General features: G+C 53.4%; 1 protein-coding gene across 3 annotated transcripts in view; it reads right to left on the bottom strand.

Moving 5' to 3' along the window:
• Positions 1 to 16,575, bottom strand: part of SH3RF3 (SH3 domain containing ring finger 3) — a 157,684-nt gene that overhangs the window by 72,470 nt on the left and 68,639 nt on the right. For all 3 annotated transcript variants that reach the window (XM_088841403.1, XM_055400055.2, XM_055400054.2), the window contains exon 2: positions 6,893 to 7,147. In XM_088841403.1, coding sequence (XP_088697529.1) covers positions 6,893 to 7,147 — 255 coding nt within the window. The remainder of the gene's footprint in view (positions 1 to 6,892; positions 7,148 to 16,575) is intronic.

Raw genomic sequence — 16,575 nt, 5'->3', positions numbered from 1 at the left:
ATCTGCTCTGCAGCCTCTTGAGAATGTGAAGAAATGCACCCCCTGGAACCCCAGTTGCGTTGGACAGGGTAGGCCCGAGTCCAGGGCACAGTGCGCTGCTCACGGGGGTGCCGAGGTCTCCGTGAAGTCAGCTGAGTGGCTACGCAGGGACCTCTGGGTGGCACCACTGAAGCTGCACTCTCCAGCCTGGGCAAGGGAGTTGGCATCTCAAGATCTGCTAGCCGCACCTTCTCTGTCTCGTGCTCAACTCTGCTCTTTTAGGATGGGAGCTGCCAGAGACGCAGGAGGAGAGCGGGTGAAGGGGTCTGGGTGAGGGCCAGCAAGACTAGATGGAAACTGCCACCAGTGGGCAGGTTGGCTGGAGCCCAGTTCCCCAGTGCTGCCCAGGGTGGAGCAACAAGTGTCCTCTTCCTGATGCCAGGACACCGGTGAAGGGTTGGAGAGTGGGACAAGGTCTGGGCCAATCTGGCCGCGTCAAGGGTTTTCTGGACGAAAGTTGCTTCTGTGACATCTTTCCACCTTCAGACACACAACCTTGACTTCCAGGTTCCCCGGCAAGCACTCCTCTCGTGGGTCAGTGGATCTCCTAGGCCATCTCCCTGTTCCAAGCTCAACCAACATCTTGGGCCAGGGCCCAGAGGCAGAGCTCAGGGTGGTCCTGAGCAGCCTTGAACACACACTGGTCATATGAGGAGTGGACCGCCTTCCTGCTCAGGTTCAGCGGGCAGCACACTGGCAAAGCCCACCTCAAGGGGCTTTAACTGCATTTCTAATTAATTCACCCAACTCTCCCATGTTTGTAGGGCTTCCCTGTGGCTCAGTGGTAAAGAATCCTCTTGCAATGCAGGAGACACAGGTTCAATTCCTGGGTCTGGAAGATCCTCTGGAGGAGGAAATGACAATCCACTCCAGCATTCTTGCCTGGAGAATCCCATGGACAGAGGAGCCTGGCGGGCTACAGTCCATACGGTGGCAAAGAGTCGGACACGACAGAGCAATGAAGCATGCATGCACACACCCCTGTCTGTACGTGACTCCTGCTGGGGAAAAGCCAAGCTGCAGACAGATGAATCTGTTAGGAAGCCCAGGCCTGAGGCTTTTCCTCCCCGACCTGCCAGGAGACTGGAGTCTCTGCCTGCACTGAAGTCCCAGACACCACAGGGTGGCTGGCTGAGTACGCTGTCCCCAACACCCTGTCAAAGGGACGTCTCACACACTGAGGGCCTGGCCCACATGCAGAGAGTTCCCGCAGCAGCTCCAAGAAGACCAGCCCTGGGGGCTGGACCATTTGCTAAACGTGCTGTAGGGTGGATCATACACGGGGAACCTGCCCTTCCAGGGGCCTCCCAGCTCCTCGGCCCCCTCTTTCCCTGCAGCCATGTGGTCTCCAAGAGGCAACGAGAAGCAAAGACCAAGGGAGGCCCTTCAGAAAAGCCTTGAGAGCATCATGACTGCCCTCAGGACAGAGGACACACGGCGGCCCAGGCTGCTCACAATGGACACGGTGGCCTTGACCTGGGGGCTAAGGGCTTCCACACCCCACGACCCTGCCCAGATGCAGTCACCAGGACGAGACGGGTGCAGGAGACCCATCTGGGGACTCAGCTCCCGTGCCTGTGTCTGTGGAGGAGGCCCAGCCTCGGAGCATCCTGGGCAAAGGCAGAAAGGACAGGAAGCCGCAGGCGTGGAGGCGAGCCCCCAATCGGTGCCTGTTTTGAGACTGGCTCCCAAAATGCCTATGTTCATTGAATCCTATCAACTCCATTTTGTAGTCAAAAAAGATACTCAGAGGTAAAGTAAATGATTCAAGTGAAAGTAAAAATGTTAGTTGCTTAGTCGTATCCAACTCTTTGTGACTCCATGGTCTGTCCATGAAATTCTCCAGGCAAGAATACTGGGTGGATTGCCATTCCCTTCTCGAAGGGATCTTCTGGACCCAGGGATTGAACCTGGGTATCCTGCACTGCAAGCAGATTCTTCACCATCTGAGCTACCAGGGAAGCCCTAAATGACCCAAAGTAAGAGATAAAAATGAAGGTGTCACAATCTGAATCCCATCTCACTCAGGAGCTGAAACTCTGAATACATTTGATTTCTATCCCTGATCAGAACTTGCTTTGGGATTAATGCTGGGCCAACTCACAAAGCAGAGAATCCCCTCATTGAGGAAGGACCAGTAAACACTCAGGAAGGAAGACCGTAGGGAGGGTTTGGCAGAGCTGCCAGCAGGAGGGGCATCTGCTGGAGTCAGAACCACAGTGGGGCTTTAAATGGGCGTGGCCAGCTCAGAGCAACCAGCCCAGCCCCACCCTGTCACAGGGAGGGCACTGTCACACGGGTGGCAGTCCAGAGGAACCGACTGGCAGAGCGGGATGCTGCACTGCTGTCACCCGAGTCTTCTCATCCACACATGCCCAGCTCGTTGGAGTGGGACTGCTAAGAAGTATAAATTGTGCTTTTTATAGCTGCTCTACCTACGAGAAGTAATTATGCATTCTCTTCTTCAATGAAACAAAGACTTTGGTTTTAGGATGGCTTTAATTAATGCAATTTTAACAAGACTGTTCAAGAGCTGACATCGAGGTTAAGAATCTTGCTTTGATGCACATGCCTCATGCCTTTTAAAACCTCACCCATCCCACCACAGTGATGTTTTTTAAAGGGAAGTTAGCACCATCCGTGGATTTTAGATGCTCCTTCTTTCCTTGCTGAGCCCAGAAAGGAACGTATCCAAACAGCAAAACACTCCCTGGAGGCAAAACCAAGCTGGTCAGAACCACGCGGTCACTCAAGGTGGTGAGAGGGAGGTTGTTAGAACCAGTATTCGAGGCCAGTGGAGAGGAGCTCAGGCTGTCACGCAGGGTGGCAGGGATGGGGGCAGAGTGGGTGGCAGCTGGAGGGAAGAGAGGAGAACGGGCAGGTGCTCAAACAAGCAGGCTGTGCCCTAACTTAAGGGGTGTGGAGTGGGTGCTGGTGAAACGCCTGTGTGAACACGGTGGGGAACACAGCGGGGACACAGCATGGTCTTCACCAGGAAGCATGCCCTGCCATCTCCAACTCTCCATGTCAGTCCACGGATTGCGAGAAAGTCCTGGAAGAGCAGCCCGAGGGATGCGTGGCCCACTGGCTCCCACACCTCCATTCCCTAATCCGGGCTCAAAGTCCCGGGAAGACTGGGGGCCACCCGCCTCGACGGCACAGTCCAGGGTGCCAGGGGCCCCATGATGCAAAGTGGCAGCAGCACCACCACAAGGCAAGTCTCAAGGACCCGAGTTCGCACCTTCTCCATGAGGCAGCTTTAACGTCTCTTTTGAAATACTACACGTTACCCACCGGCTTGACCAGACACCCCGCATACCTCCTGAGTGACCCACAGTGCCCGTCACTCTCAGGAGCTGTCCCCTGGATTCCTGCCCTGTCTCTCCAGCCGACGTCAGGCTTGTTGGTACAGCCCAGCTCCCAGCAGGGCTTGGCTTGGCACGTTTTGTTGGTGAGCAGCCAGGTGCTCCTCTGTCCTTTGTACAGTAGGCTCTGGACTTCCTCCCGGAGGTGAGGGTACCAGGCAGAGGCTGGCACACAGATCGTGTGATGAAGGAGGAGGACAGGGGGCCTCTCCCTTCTCTCACGGGGAGGAGACGCTGGCGGCTCCCACACTACAGCTGTCCACTCGGTGAGCCTCCTCCACAAAGGCTCTGAGGAGGGCCCACCCCGACCCTGTCAGCCATGACGGGTCTGTCTCCTCACAAGGGCTCAATCCAACCCCCAAGGGGCAGCTCTCTTGATCCTTACAGCACAAAGCATCAAGGCCCAGGGGTCTCAGGGCAGGCTAGGCAGAGGAGCTGGGCACGAGGGGAGTGGGCACCAGGGGCTCTGCTGCCGGCCCTCACATGGCAGTGCATGCTCCAACCTCAGAGGGAGATGCCTAATGCTGCGTTCAGGGAAGCTGCAGGGCTGGGTGACAATCTCAATGAACACCCTGATGGAAGGGAAGTGGAGAGAGTTAAACGTGAATGAAAAGAGATCATTCACCTTCGGGCTGAACAATGGAATGGCCTGCACAGAACAGGCCAATTTTGCTCAAAATGGAGCACGGTGTACTCAGATCCCTGCACAGTGCTCGGCACCACAGCTAAGCTCGGGTCTGAGCAGAGGAGAGGCTCACAGTGAGCTGGAACCTAGCTCTGTGTTTACAACTGTGCGGGGAGAGACTGGAAGAGGAGACACAGGACAGGACAGGGAACCTGTCCACTCTGGCCGGGCATGACAGTAACCACTTGCGTTAGTTATCTTACAATAGGTGATACCAACAGGGAGCTTGGAACCAAGAAGTTACCACCACCTGGAAGAATTTGGGAGGAGATGCCAGCCCATAATAAGCTCCTCCCAGGAACCCTGGTGCTGGAATCCATCTTGGCTGAGAGAGGCACGTGCCACCAGCAAGGACCCCGAGTCAGACCAAACATAGGCCAAGTAAGATGACTGGCCAGAAACAAGCCGGTAACTAACCCCATTACCTTAAAAACCAGAGACTGCGAGCCACGTGGAGAGTGGCTCTCCTGAGGTCCTGCTGTTCTCTGCCTGGGTGCCCTTCCCAGTTAAGTCTTGTGCTTTTTCAGCACATGTATCACCTTGGACAATTCATTTCTGAGCATTAGACAAGAGCCCACTCTTAAGCCCTGGAAGAGGCCTCCCTCCTGCAACAGCTTCAGCATCAGGAAAACAGGCTCCCGAGGACCCTGGCAGGCAGTTGTGAAGATCAACAACGAATTGATGATGTTTCCGAGGTCCAGGTGCTTTGGCCCTCCCAGCCCTGGACTGGGATGAAGTGAAGAAGCCAGGAAGCGGGGATGTTCACAAGCCCTGACTCTGCTACCTCTGCACATTGACACTGCACCCCCAAGGCCGGGAAGCTGGAAGCCAGGCCCCTCCGTGTCTCACTCAGGCCCCAGGACAGTTCAGTTCAGTTCAGTCACTCAGTCATGTCTGACTCTTTGCGACCCCATGGACTGCAGCACACCAGGCCTCCCTGTCCATCACTAACTCCCAAAACTTGCTCAAACTCATGTCCACTGAGGCAGTGATGCCATCCAACCATCTCATCCTCTGTTGTCCCCTTCTCCTCCTGCCTTCAATCTTTTCCAGCATCAGGGTCTTTTCAAATGAGTCAGTTCTTCCCGTCAGGTGGCCAAAGTATTGGAGTTTCAGCTTCAGCATCAGTCCTTCCAATGAATATTCAGGACTGATTTCCTTTAGGATGGACTGGCTGGATCTCCTTGCAGTCCAAGGGACTCTCAAGAGTCTTCTCCAACACCACAGTTCAAAAGCATCAATTCTTTGGTGCTCAGCTTTCTTTATAGTCCAACTCTCACATCCACACATGACTACTGGAAACACCATAGCTTTGACTAAACAGACCTCTGTTGACAAATTAATGTCTCGGCTTTTTACTACGCTGTCTAGGTTGGTCATAACTTTCCTTTCAAGGAGCATCTTTTAATTTCATGGCTGCAATCACCATCTGCAGTGATCTTGGACCCCTCAAAATAAAGTGTCTCACTTTTTCCATTGTTTCCACATCTATTTTCCATGAAATGATGGGACCAGATGCCATGATCTTAGATTCTGAGTGTTGGGTTTTAGGTCAACTTTTTCACTCTCCTCTTTCACTTTCATCAAGAGGCTCTTCAGTTCCTCTTCACTTTCTGCAATAAGGGTGCTGTCATCTGCATATCTGAGGTTATTGATATTTCTCCCGGTAATCTTGATTCCAGCTTGTGCTTCATCCAGCCCGGCATTGCACATGATGCACTCTGCATAGAAGTTAATAAGCAGGGTGACAATATACAGCCTTGACATACTCCTTTCCCAATTTGGAACTAGTCTGTTGTTCCATGTCCTCTTCTAACTGCTGCTTCTTGACCTGCGTACAGATTTCTCAGGAGGCAGGTCAGGTGGTCTAGCAGTCCAGTCTCTTTCAGAATTTTCCACAGTTTGTGGTGATCCACACAGTCAAAGGCTTTGGCATAGTCAATAAAGCAGAAATAAATGTTTTTCTGGAACTCTTGCTTTTTCATGATCCAACAGATGTTGGCAATTTGATCTCTGGTTCCTCTGCCTTTTCTAAAACCAGCTTGAACATCTGGAAGTTCATGGTTCATGTACTGTTGAAGCCTGGCTTGGAGAATTTTGAGCATTACTTTACTACCATGTGAGATGAGTACAATTGTACAGTAGTTTGAGCATTCTTTGGCATTGTCTTTCTTTGGGATTGGAATGAAAACTGACCTTTTCCGGTCCTGTGGCCACTGCTGAGTTTTCCAAATTTGCTGGCATGTTGAGTACAGCACTTTCACAGCATTATATTTTAGGATTTGACATAGCTCAACTGGAATTCCATCACCTCCACTAGCTTTGTTCATAGTGATGCTTCCTAAGGCCCACTTGACTTCGCATTCTAGGTTGTCCCCAGGACAAGTGCGCAGGAAATACGGCTAGTTTGCCACTGAATGGGTCCCGAGGTCTCAGTGGAGACTCATATGGCCCAAACACACGCATCCACCCCCAGACCCTCCAAGAAGGTCTGGGACAGGCTGGTTTCTGGGCCCAGCTCCCACTCCAGGATCTGACAGGGGTCTCAGCCATGGTCTCCCCAGCAAGTCCCCTCTGAGGGCCCATGAGCCCTGCACACCCGTGACTCGGGTAACAAGGGTCCTGCCCCCACTACCAGAGAGCGCCTATCAGTGGGGCTGGGTGCCCCCTCTTCCACCTGGCAGACTCTCAGTAAGAAGAAACCACTTCTGTCTCCATTGGGGCAGGGCCAGGATTCACATGCTCACCCAGGCTCCCGGCTGGGGCTGTGGTCGGGGGATGGCTGCGTTCGAACCCACCTTACCTTGCTGAAGCTCAGACAGTCTTTGTCCTGGTCTCTGTCCTTCATCTCGAAATCATAGAGCGCTTTGCCCTGGGGTGGGGCAGGGGGCAGCGGCCGCACGCTCTGGATGAAGCCGGCAGGCAGGAGGCCGTGGTACCAGAGCTCGTCACACCGGCGCTGCAGGACGACAGCGTCCCCTTCACCACACCTGAGTTCCCCAGGCTCTGTCCCCTCAAGGTTGAGCAGGGCTTTGCCGGCAGGTGGAGGGGGAGGGCCCTGGAAACAGAACATGCGTTACTCAGCAGCTGCCTGGCCAGTGCCTGACCTGCAGGGCCCCCAAGTCTCAGAGCCCAGGAAGGGGGATATCTCTGAGGAATACAGGGTACCCACAGCCCACCAGGTATGCACAGCGCTTGGCACAACAGCCCAACTTGACTCGTCCCAGAAATATGGGCCACGCCCTGCTGGACGGGGTCTGCAGAAGTTCCAGACATACCCCAGGCATCCCTGAGAGCTGCCGTGTGCTGAGCTGGAAGGATGTTGAGGAGGAGCTGGGAGACCTTCATGCAGACTCTGAGAGGGATAGGATCCCTACCTGGGCTCTGGCTCCAGAACGCTTTGCCCACCACTGCGTGCTGACTGGTCACCCCCTGGGTGCCATCCCCCCTGCTGCATTCCCGGCCACCACCATCCCACAGGACGGTGACTCAGAACATGTGTCTAGGGGTTTCAAGCTGAAAGGACAGACTTGCTGTGCTGTTTCACACCCCGCCCCCCACATCACTGCTGCAGGGCCTGGGGGCTCAGGCTCCAGGCCCACAGGGGGAAAGGCACCCCTAGGGGTGAGAGTGCTAATGAGGGGCCCCAGCCACCCCACCACCCGCCATCTCGCCTGCTACGGCCCCTGGCTTCCAGAGGTCATGGCGGCCTCATTCACAAGAGCCTGAGGCAGGTCCTCTTTAGGTCACAGGACGCCCTCATCCTCCTGTCAAAGGTCATCCAGCCCACTGCCCTTCCGATCTGCCATCTGGCCTCAAGCCACCCTTGGGCCCCCTGCTCTTGGGTAACACGGGTCCACTGAGCCCCACACCTCGCACCTGGGGCAACTGCTAACTACACCCCAGTCTGGTTTGTGAAGGCCAGGACGCCTGAGTTTCTCTCCTGCTTCTCTGCAGTGGTCAGTTCCCATGGGTCCCAGCCTCTGAGCGAGGGAAAGACAGGAGCCAGATGCCTCCAGAGCAGAGACAGGAGTGGGCCCAGCAGATGGCTCGGGCTCCTGCCACAGCCTCAGGCAGCCATGCCCATCCAGAGGTCAGAGTGCTGGGCGGGGAGCAAGTATACAACCTTACCCACTCCAGCCACACCTGCTGAGGTGGCCACGCTGCTGTTTGGTCCTGTCAGGGGACCGGGAGGGGGCAAGAGGAGGCAGACGAGGGGACTGGGAGACGGGGAGACTCCCACCTCACTAATCCCCTCCTGCCCCTCAGACTGCCAAGACCAGCATCTCCTACAGAACTGAGAGGAGGGGCCACCTTAAGATTCATGGTGGGGAGGAGGAGGTGCACTCTTGGGGGTGAAGGATAGAAGTCAGATGGTGCTGGCGGCAGCTGCTGTGTGAACCCAAGCCTTTCCCCCCGGCAGTGCTTGGAGCTGGTAGGTCTCGCACCCCCAGCCTCTCACCTTCTCATGCTTGATGAGATGAACTAAGGAGTCCATGTGAGGTCCTGCAGGTAGATGTGGGGCCAACAAAAGACTGCAGATGTCACGGCAGCAACCAGAGGACCCCTGAGACCAGCCCCTGGCCCAGTCTCAGGAAGCCCGCGGGGTCTCTGCAGCCCGTCCCTCTAAGTACCCCTCCAAGGAATGGCTGAGTTGAACACTGCTGCCAAGTGCCACTCCACAGGCTCAAGACACCCGGGAAACAAGATGAAAGGGGAGTGAAAGGGACACACAACTGGGATGCCTACAACGATTAACACAGCCACCCTGTGGGGCATCCGTGATAATGAAGACAGATGATGTTGGGCTCACGGCTCAGGACTTGGACGTGGACAAGGCATCCCCAGCTCTGTCTTCACTGGGATCGACATATAGGTGACCTTTGCAGATGCACTGCTTGCACTCGGATGCCCATAAGGCCCCCGAGAGACCTTCCCAGAACCAGGTCTCACTGTCTGACCCCTGCAAAGACAGGGTGAAGAGTGTGGACAAAGAAGTCATTCAGTCTTCAGACTCCAAGGACTCGCTGGTTCTCCCTCCACGCTGCTCCCCAGGGGGCACGTGTTACCAGTGTGGGGGCCCCCAGGACAGGCACCACCTGCTTCTACATTCAAGGCTGCATCCCCGACCCTGGCCTGGTTCAGGTCACATGCTCGAAATACCTACCAAATGGCTGGCCCTGTGGGCCACCAAGCCAATCCTAGGACAACAGTTGGCTTAAGGGCCTTGGGCTGGAAGGACTTCTCCCAGGATGGGAGGTCGAGAGTCCACACAGCTCTAAACCTTGTTACCACTGGCCGGGCTCAGATGACTGGAAATCCCCGTGGTCACTCAAAGAGGGGCCAGGACAAGCAAGGGCTAGGAGCTGGAGACACAGGGCCTGCCTCCTTGGAGAGACACACCGTGGTGAGTTCCCTGGACAGTGGGTGGGCCCCAGAGGGAGAGCATCCAGCCTCAAACCAGTCAAATGTCTCAGGGTCTCAGAAGGCAGCAGTGACAGCCAATTGTCCCCCAAGTCCACCTGCTCCTCCTGTCCTGTCAGGAAGAATATTTCAAGTTTCAACTGGAGCCAAGCTCACCAGTTAAGAACTTCACCTCCCAGCCCTGCTCAAGGGGAGCCCTGGCCACACGCCAAGATTCCAGTCAATGAAGGCAAGTGAGAAGGATTTGACCCAGTTCTGGGCCAAGTTGTGTTTTGCAATGACATTTAGGAGGAAATTCCACTTCTAGTCCCTCACCTCCCAACACTTAACCAGCACCTCCCTCCCTGGGGGCGGAGGAGGGGGTTGCAGCATTTTCCACAAAGATGACACTCCAAGCAAACGAGGGAAGGACCAGGTCCTCACATGATGTTGGGGAGCCCAGATGTCACGTGAAAAAAAGGAAACTTTATCCTGATTGAGCTGCCATGTTTTGAGATCTTCTCGTCAGCAGGTTAGCTTGTATCCTGCCTGGGTCTGAGGTGGGACTCACAGTTTCTTTGCTCATAAGCAGTTTCAAGTCAAAACGCTTAACATCGCCATGGAGGTCATCACATAAATACTTTCCTTCCAACATGGACACTCTCAGATTTAGAATTACCTGAAAAGGCACATGTTACTAATGTATTTAACTGGAAAGTCCCTGTCTCCTAGTCTACACATTTCATCTGTAATGAAGTTGTCACTATATCACACTCCAGCTGGGAGGTTCTCAGGTTTCACTTTTATTGTAGGTTAAAATTTAAGCTCCTTTTTCTCTTTTTCTTACTGAAAGCTTCCTTTGGATCCTGGCCATTTCTTTCTCTCTTTTATTTTGATGGTTGTTTCCTTCTTCATGTTTGGACACTTGTTTCTCCAAGAACTTATGGGTCACCACGATACACCAGGTCCTGAAGCAGGCTCTGTGACTCTGGGGAGTGAAACATCCCTACCCTGAAGGTCATGGAAGCTTGCAACTAAAGACAAGCGCACACCATGTCCCCAGGTGGAGTGAGGACAGCCCAGGTTTGCAGCATGAACACTGGGCTCCAGGCATGGATTTTCTTCCCCACGCACCCCTGTAGGGGCAGAGGTGCTCTGTAATGTGCAGTTCCCAAGGACAGCCCAAGCTCTTCTGACAAGTATGAAAAGGTGAGTGCGTCCAAGGTCAGAGACAAGACTCTGCTCACCCCAGGGGAGCGGGGCACCTGTTACACTGGGGAGCAGCCCCGCCAGGCACGTGGGGAGCAGGCTCTGCACTCAGGCCTGGCTCACACACCAGGTCATCAAATCCACCCTCCCACATTCCCCAGGAACCTTAAAGGATAGAACTGGTGGTACATAAGGAGCTTCTTATCTCTTAATGGAGAACCCTCTATGAAAAAGATTCTCATAGACCACTGACTGAGGCAAACAAGTGTTTCAGGAGCCTGGATGTGGTCCTAAAAAAGGCAAATGCTTTTAAGCACAGAAAAAGGCCAATAAGGATCCCAGCTCTCCAGTAGGAACACAGGTCAGAGGGTACAGTGAGGACACCGGCTGGCCTGGCACCTGCACACATTGGCTCTAAATTGCATCCGACAGAAGTGATACCAGAAAAGTAGAACCCTCTGTGACACCCCCTCTCCCTCCTGCGTCTCTGTGGGCACTGGCTCAGGGCCCCTTTGATTCTAGGGGACACTCTATCCTGACTCACAGTCACTGTCACCCCTTCACAGTGAGGACCGGCTCCTTCCTCCTGAGCACCGGGCTGTACCCCTTTCTACCCACCAGACATTCACATCAACCCTATGAGGCTGGCCTTATGTCACTGCCGCTTTGCAGAGAGGGAGCTAAAGCTCAGTGAAGTTCAGTAACGTGTCCAGGTCCCAGAGGTGGCGGAGAGGTAGGCTGTCCTCTGGAGCCCAGCATATACCTGCCACTCACACTGCTCCTGATAACAACAGACTACTTATCTAGCTGTAGACCCCGAGTCATGCAGGCCAGGCAACTTGATTACTGCTCACAGGAACTGTGAGAAGTAGAAATCAGTCATTACTGCCACTTGACAAGTGAGAAAAACTAAGAGGCAAATAGCTCCGAGATGTCTTGAGACTGGTAAGAGGGGGCCAGCCCTCCTCTTTTAACCACCACCCTAACCGGGGATGTGGGGGCCCTGACAATTCTCTGTTTAGTGCAGAAGGAAAAGGGAAGGTGGATTGTTGACCATTAGGCTGGAAGGGTCCAGACTTGTGTTGCATTTATCTAGTTTGGAGAAGAATTGTTCATTTTCCTACTCTTGGGGAAGACAAGCAAACAGCAAACTGACTCTGAGAAGCTCCTAGTCATATTCTGGACAGTGGTTACCAGACGAGCATATGACCAAGCCCCTAGAGGGTCTGTTTGGTGGTACGTGCCCCAGTGCTCCCCCATGAGATGAGGGGCTAGCTGCCTGCAACTCCCCAACAACCCCAGGTCTGTTGTGGCCTCAATCCAGGGGTGCTCAGCCAGTCATATGTCCCCACATTCCACCTGGGCTCCTGCGGGAAGGTCACTCACCAGAGTCTGCTTTATAGGGAGGAGCTTTTTGCTGGGATCTCCAGCCACCACGTGTATGAAAAGGTGTCTGGGCGACAGGAAGGAAAGCAGAGGCTTCTCATTGGTTCTGTCCTTTCTAAGGAATGAGGCAGATGGCTCCTTTCAGGCCCTTATTTCAGCCCTCACTAACACCACCTTATTTTAAATATTTTTAAAAACATCATTGTCTCAATGCTACCAAAAAAAAGCTGGATCATAAACAAGGCTGAACGCCAAAGAATTGATGGTGCTGGAGAAGACTCCCAAGAGTCCCTTGTATTGCAAGGAGATCAAACCAGTCAATCCTAAAGGAAATCAGCCCTGAATATTCATTGGAAGCTGAAGCTCCAATACTTTGGCCACCTGATGAGAAGAGCCAACTCATTGGAAAAGACCCTGATGCTGGGAAAGATTGAAGGCAGGAGGAGAAGGGGACAACAGAGGATGAGATGGTTGGATGGCATCACCGACTCAATGGACATGAGTTTGAGCAAACTCCGGGAGATGGTGAAGGACAGGGACGTCTAATGTGCTACAGTCCATGAGGTTGCAAACAGTTGAACACAACTTAGCGACTAAACAACAACAATAAGGGGAAAATAAGGTATTTATAAATATCCAGGTTAAAAAGTAATCAGTTTCCTTAGGAATCCAGCTCCGAAGACCGGAAGGGAGACCACTATTAGAGAAGGTCCCAGGCCCTGGAGGGAGTGGGGTGACTGGGCATCAGCATGTCTAAGGGCCTGGCTATGCAGGATGTGATGTGTCGTCTCAATTTGTCCACATCACACGACATACACACCGGCCAGCTCTGTGGAAACAAAGACCTTAGGCGATAACCTGACCAAGACATTCCATCTTCTGATGTTATTTGGCAGAGTCACTACAAGATGGAAAGGGGGGACTTCTTGGGGACAGCTTTGCTCCAAACGTGCTTCATGTGCCAGAGAACCGGCCAGCTGTGTGCCACTCTGCCCACGGGAAGTTCCTTCTCACCTTCATGCTCTCATGTGACTTCAGAGTGGACGTAGGCAGACCCTAAGGTGTCTGCCCAGGGCCAGGGCTATTCTTGCTAGAAAGCAAACCTGGCAGCGTGGTGGTCACTCTACCCGGCCAGACTCGGCCGCACTCACCTCCCACGGCCCAGGCTGCCACATAGCCCAGCCCCACACCGACAGCAGGGGCGGGTACGCAAAGGCTGCCCTTGTCTTCTGTCAGCTGCCACACCGAGGCCTGGCTTGACTGTTCATTCCCCCAACAGAACAGCTCAGAGGAACCCAGTGGTTGCTGATCATTTATCAACCATGGCAAGAAATGTTTCAATGCATTTGTGAGAACACGGTTAACATACTGTGTAAATTTAAGAGTGTGGTATGCCTCTCCACCCACACAGGCAATGAGTGGCTGCCTGCGGACCCCAGAGTCTGTGAGACCTGCCCAGCAGAGATGCTGATGCCCCCACCTCCTGCCCGACAGATAAAGCTGGTCCTGCCCACCAGTCCTTCCCACCGTGGGCAGCCCAGCCTGCTCAGAGCAGCAAGGAAGTTAAGAAAGGTGTCCCGGCACGACTGAAGGCACGAAGCCTTCCGAGCAGAGGGGAGCCTGGGGCCCCGCACGCGGGGGTGGGAAGGCTCTGTCTCATTCCCACACAGCCCTGAGAGCAGGCAGGTTCGGAGGCAGCATGAAGCAACTTGGAGGGGTGGCCCTTGGTCAGAGCTGAGCTGTTGGTAAGAGGGAGGCAGCCCTGGCCAGAGGCTCGGCCTTCACAGCATCTGCCACAAGGCGGGCCTCGGTACCCTAGGGCGTGAGCTCCTGTAAGATTGGGCCAGAGGATACAGCAGGCTCAACCCACAGAGGCACAGAGGCCAGGGTGGGCAGGACTTGGGCAGGCTGAGGGGGTTACAGGCCATAGCCCTCTGGGTAAAGAGCCTCCGCTGCTGCCCTTACGGTCAGCCTCAGCCACTACAGGGCCAGACCAAAGTACCCGGAGGACCGGAGACATTGCACTGTCTTCTCACTGCAGCTGGAGGGAAGGTCACCCCATCTTGGACCCACCACTGGCTCGCAGGCCCCTGAGGCTCAGTGTGGATGGGCTCAGCCCCAGTTCTGCACAGGTTCAGATCACCACAAGGCCATAGGGAGAGCCGGGGAGCCGCAGCCCCTTCCGGAGTCTTAACAAAAGATTCTTCAGAACTGTTAGTAGTATTCAGGCTTCTGCTGCATGTACACTGGCCACCTAACATGGGCCAGACACATTCTAGGAACTGCTATTATGACAGATTTTATTTTCTTGGGCTCCAAAATCACTGCAGACAGTGACTGAAGTCATAAAATTAAATGATGTTGTTCCTTGGAAGAAAAGTTATGACAAACCTAGACAGCATATTAAAAAGCAAAGACCTCACTTTGCTGACAAAGGTCCATCTAGTCAAAGCTGTGGTTTTTCCAATAGTCATGTATGGATGTGAGAGTTGGACTATAAAGAAAGCTGAGTGCCAAAGAATTGATGCTTTTGAACTGTGGTGTTGGGAGAAGACTCTTGAGTCTTGAGAGTCCCTTGGACTGCAAGGAGATCAAACCAGCCAGTCCTAAAGGAAATCAACCCTGAATGGAAAGACCAATGCTGAAACTGAAGCGCCAATACTTTGGCCACCTGATGCGAAGAGCCAACTCACTGGAAAAGACTCTGACGCTGGGAAAGATTGAGGGCAGGAGGAGAATGGGGTGACAGAGAATGAGACGGTTGATGGTATCATTGACTCAATGGACAAGAGTTTGGGAAAACTCTAGGAGATACTGAAGGACAGGGAAGCCTGGTTTGCTGCAGTCCATGGGGTCACAAAGAGTCGCACACAACTTAGCAACTGAACAACAACAACGCATCAGAAACAAAGTGGACAGAAAACGCTCCTGCCCTGAGGGGCCACACATTGTAGAAGCAAGGAGAGATGTACAAAATGAACCATCCACACACGCAGCATGCTGAAGACAGAGAACCCTGGACAAAGAACAAGACAAGAGAGTCCAAGAATCAGCAGATGGGGGCTTCACAGTTTAAATCAAGTTGGTGGGAGAGGCCATGGGGAGACCTGAAGCCTGCAGCTTGTGGGGACACAATCCAGGCAGGAAGGACAGGCAGGGGTCTGAGAAGGTCCTGCCTTTGAGAATTCCTCTTTTCACACTCAAATTGGTTTCTTTATGAAGCAAGTGGGCTGCAGAGAGAAAAGAGGAGGAGTAGGCAGAACTGGGGGTGGTTGGTGTTTCACTGTCTCGATTCCAATGCTCAGGGCAGCAGAGCTGCAGGCCCACAGCACGGCCTTTCAGTTTTTCTTATCTCACCTTCCTATGCTCAAGAGAAAAGCTGAGGCATCCTTTGTCAACCACAAACACTGTGAAGATTCCAAATCCCTGGCCTTTCTCCTGGGCTTGGACCACGAGCTAACCCTTGGCACCCCCTTTGCTGGGCACATGTTTCAGGGCTCCCATCACAAATATGCCCAGGGTGCTAGTGACCAGGGGTGAGCAGCTCAGGGACCCTTCCAGAGGGTTCCCAGCCCCTCACACAGAGCCGGTGCATGGTGGGTCGGTCTCTCTCTCTCTCACACACACACACATACCCCTCCTCGTGGGGCTGGCGATGGCGGCCTCTGTTTTGTGACTCAGTGCAGACGTGAAGTACTACCTTGTTCCACCTGTCACCCACCTGCTTCCTGGACAATGGAGCGTTCATTTATACGACAATACACGGAGCTTACATACTTGAAAAATCTACAGGATAAAAGTCTTGATGCTTCTGAGACATGCCAAGATGAGAAAAAGAAAAAAGTAAGGAAAGAGATGGGGCAAGGAGGAGCTTGCCATTTCTCTTTAGTGTTGCAATAACATTTGAAGTCAAACCAAAATTGAGGAAAGCAGCGTTCTTCCTGCCCCTGGCAGTGCAGGCCGATCACACACATTCACTGTGACTGAAGCCGGGCACAGGACGCGTTCCTGCACTTTCCCTCAGGGAACCTCCCACAGTCGGAAAGAAGGAGACAGACAGTTGGTCCAGCCCCATGCAGCTCATCACACACATGCCTTGAAAACCTTTGAACTCTTACTTCATCTGGATGAAAAGAAACACTTCTTCAGGGCCAGGAACATTATGGCGTCCCCTTCTCAGTGCCTGGTTCCATGACTGGTGGTCCAGGAACCCATTAGACCCAAAGCTGCAGGTTCCCCAGAGAGACTCCTGGACACTGCTTTCACATGACTTTCTTTTTCTGTTTGCTGAGCTCCACACACCACACAAGCACCCAAAGATGGGTTATGGGATCCAACCACCAATATAAAAAGGTCAGTTGTTTTTCTACACACAGTCAACAAGCAGAGTATATAAGTTTTAAAAATATTTTCGATCTTTGTTGCTACTACAGTGTGTTAGTTGCTCAGTCATGTCTGACTCTTTGCAACCCCATGGCCTGTAGCCCA

Source organism: Moschus berezovskii, chromosome 11 (genome assembly GCF_049115385.1).
Source record: "Moschus berezovskii isolate FMDL1 chromosome 11, NW_MosBer_1.0, whole genome shotgun sequence".
NCBI classification, from domain to species: Eukaryota; Metazoa; Chordata; class Mammalia; order Artiodactyla; family Moschidae; genus Moschus; species Moschus berezovskii.
This window is presented reverse-complemented; position numbering and strand designations above follow the sequence as displayed.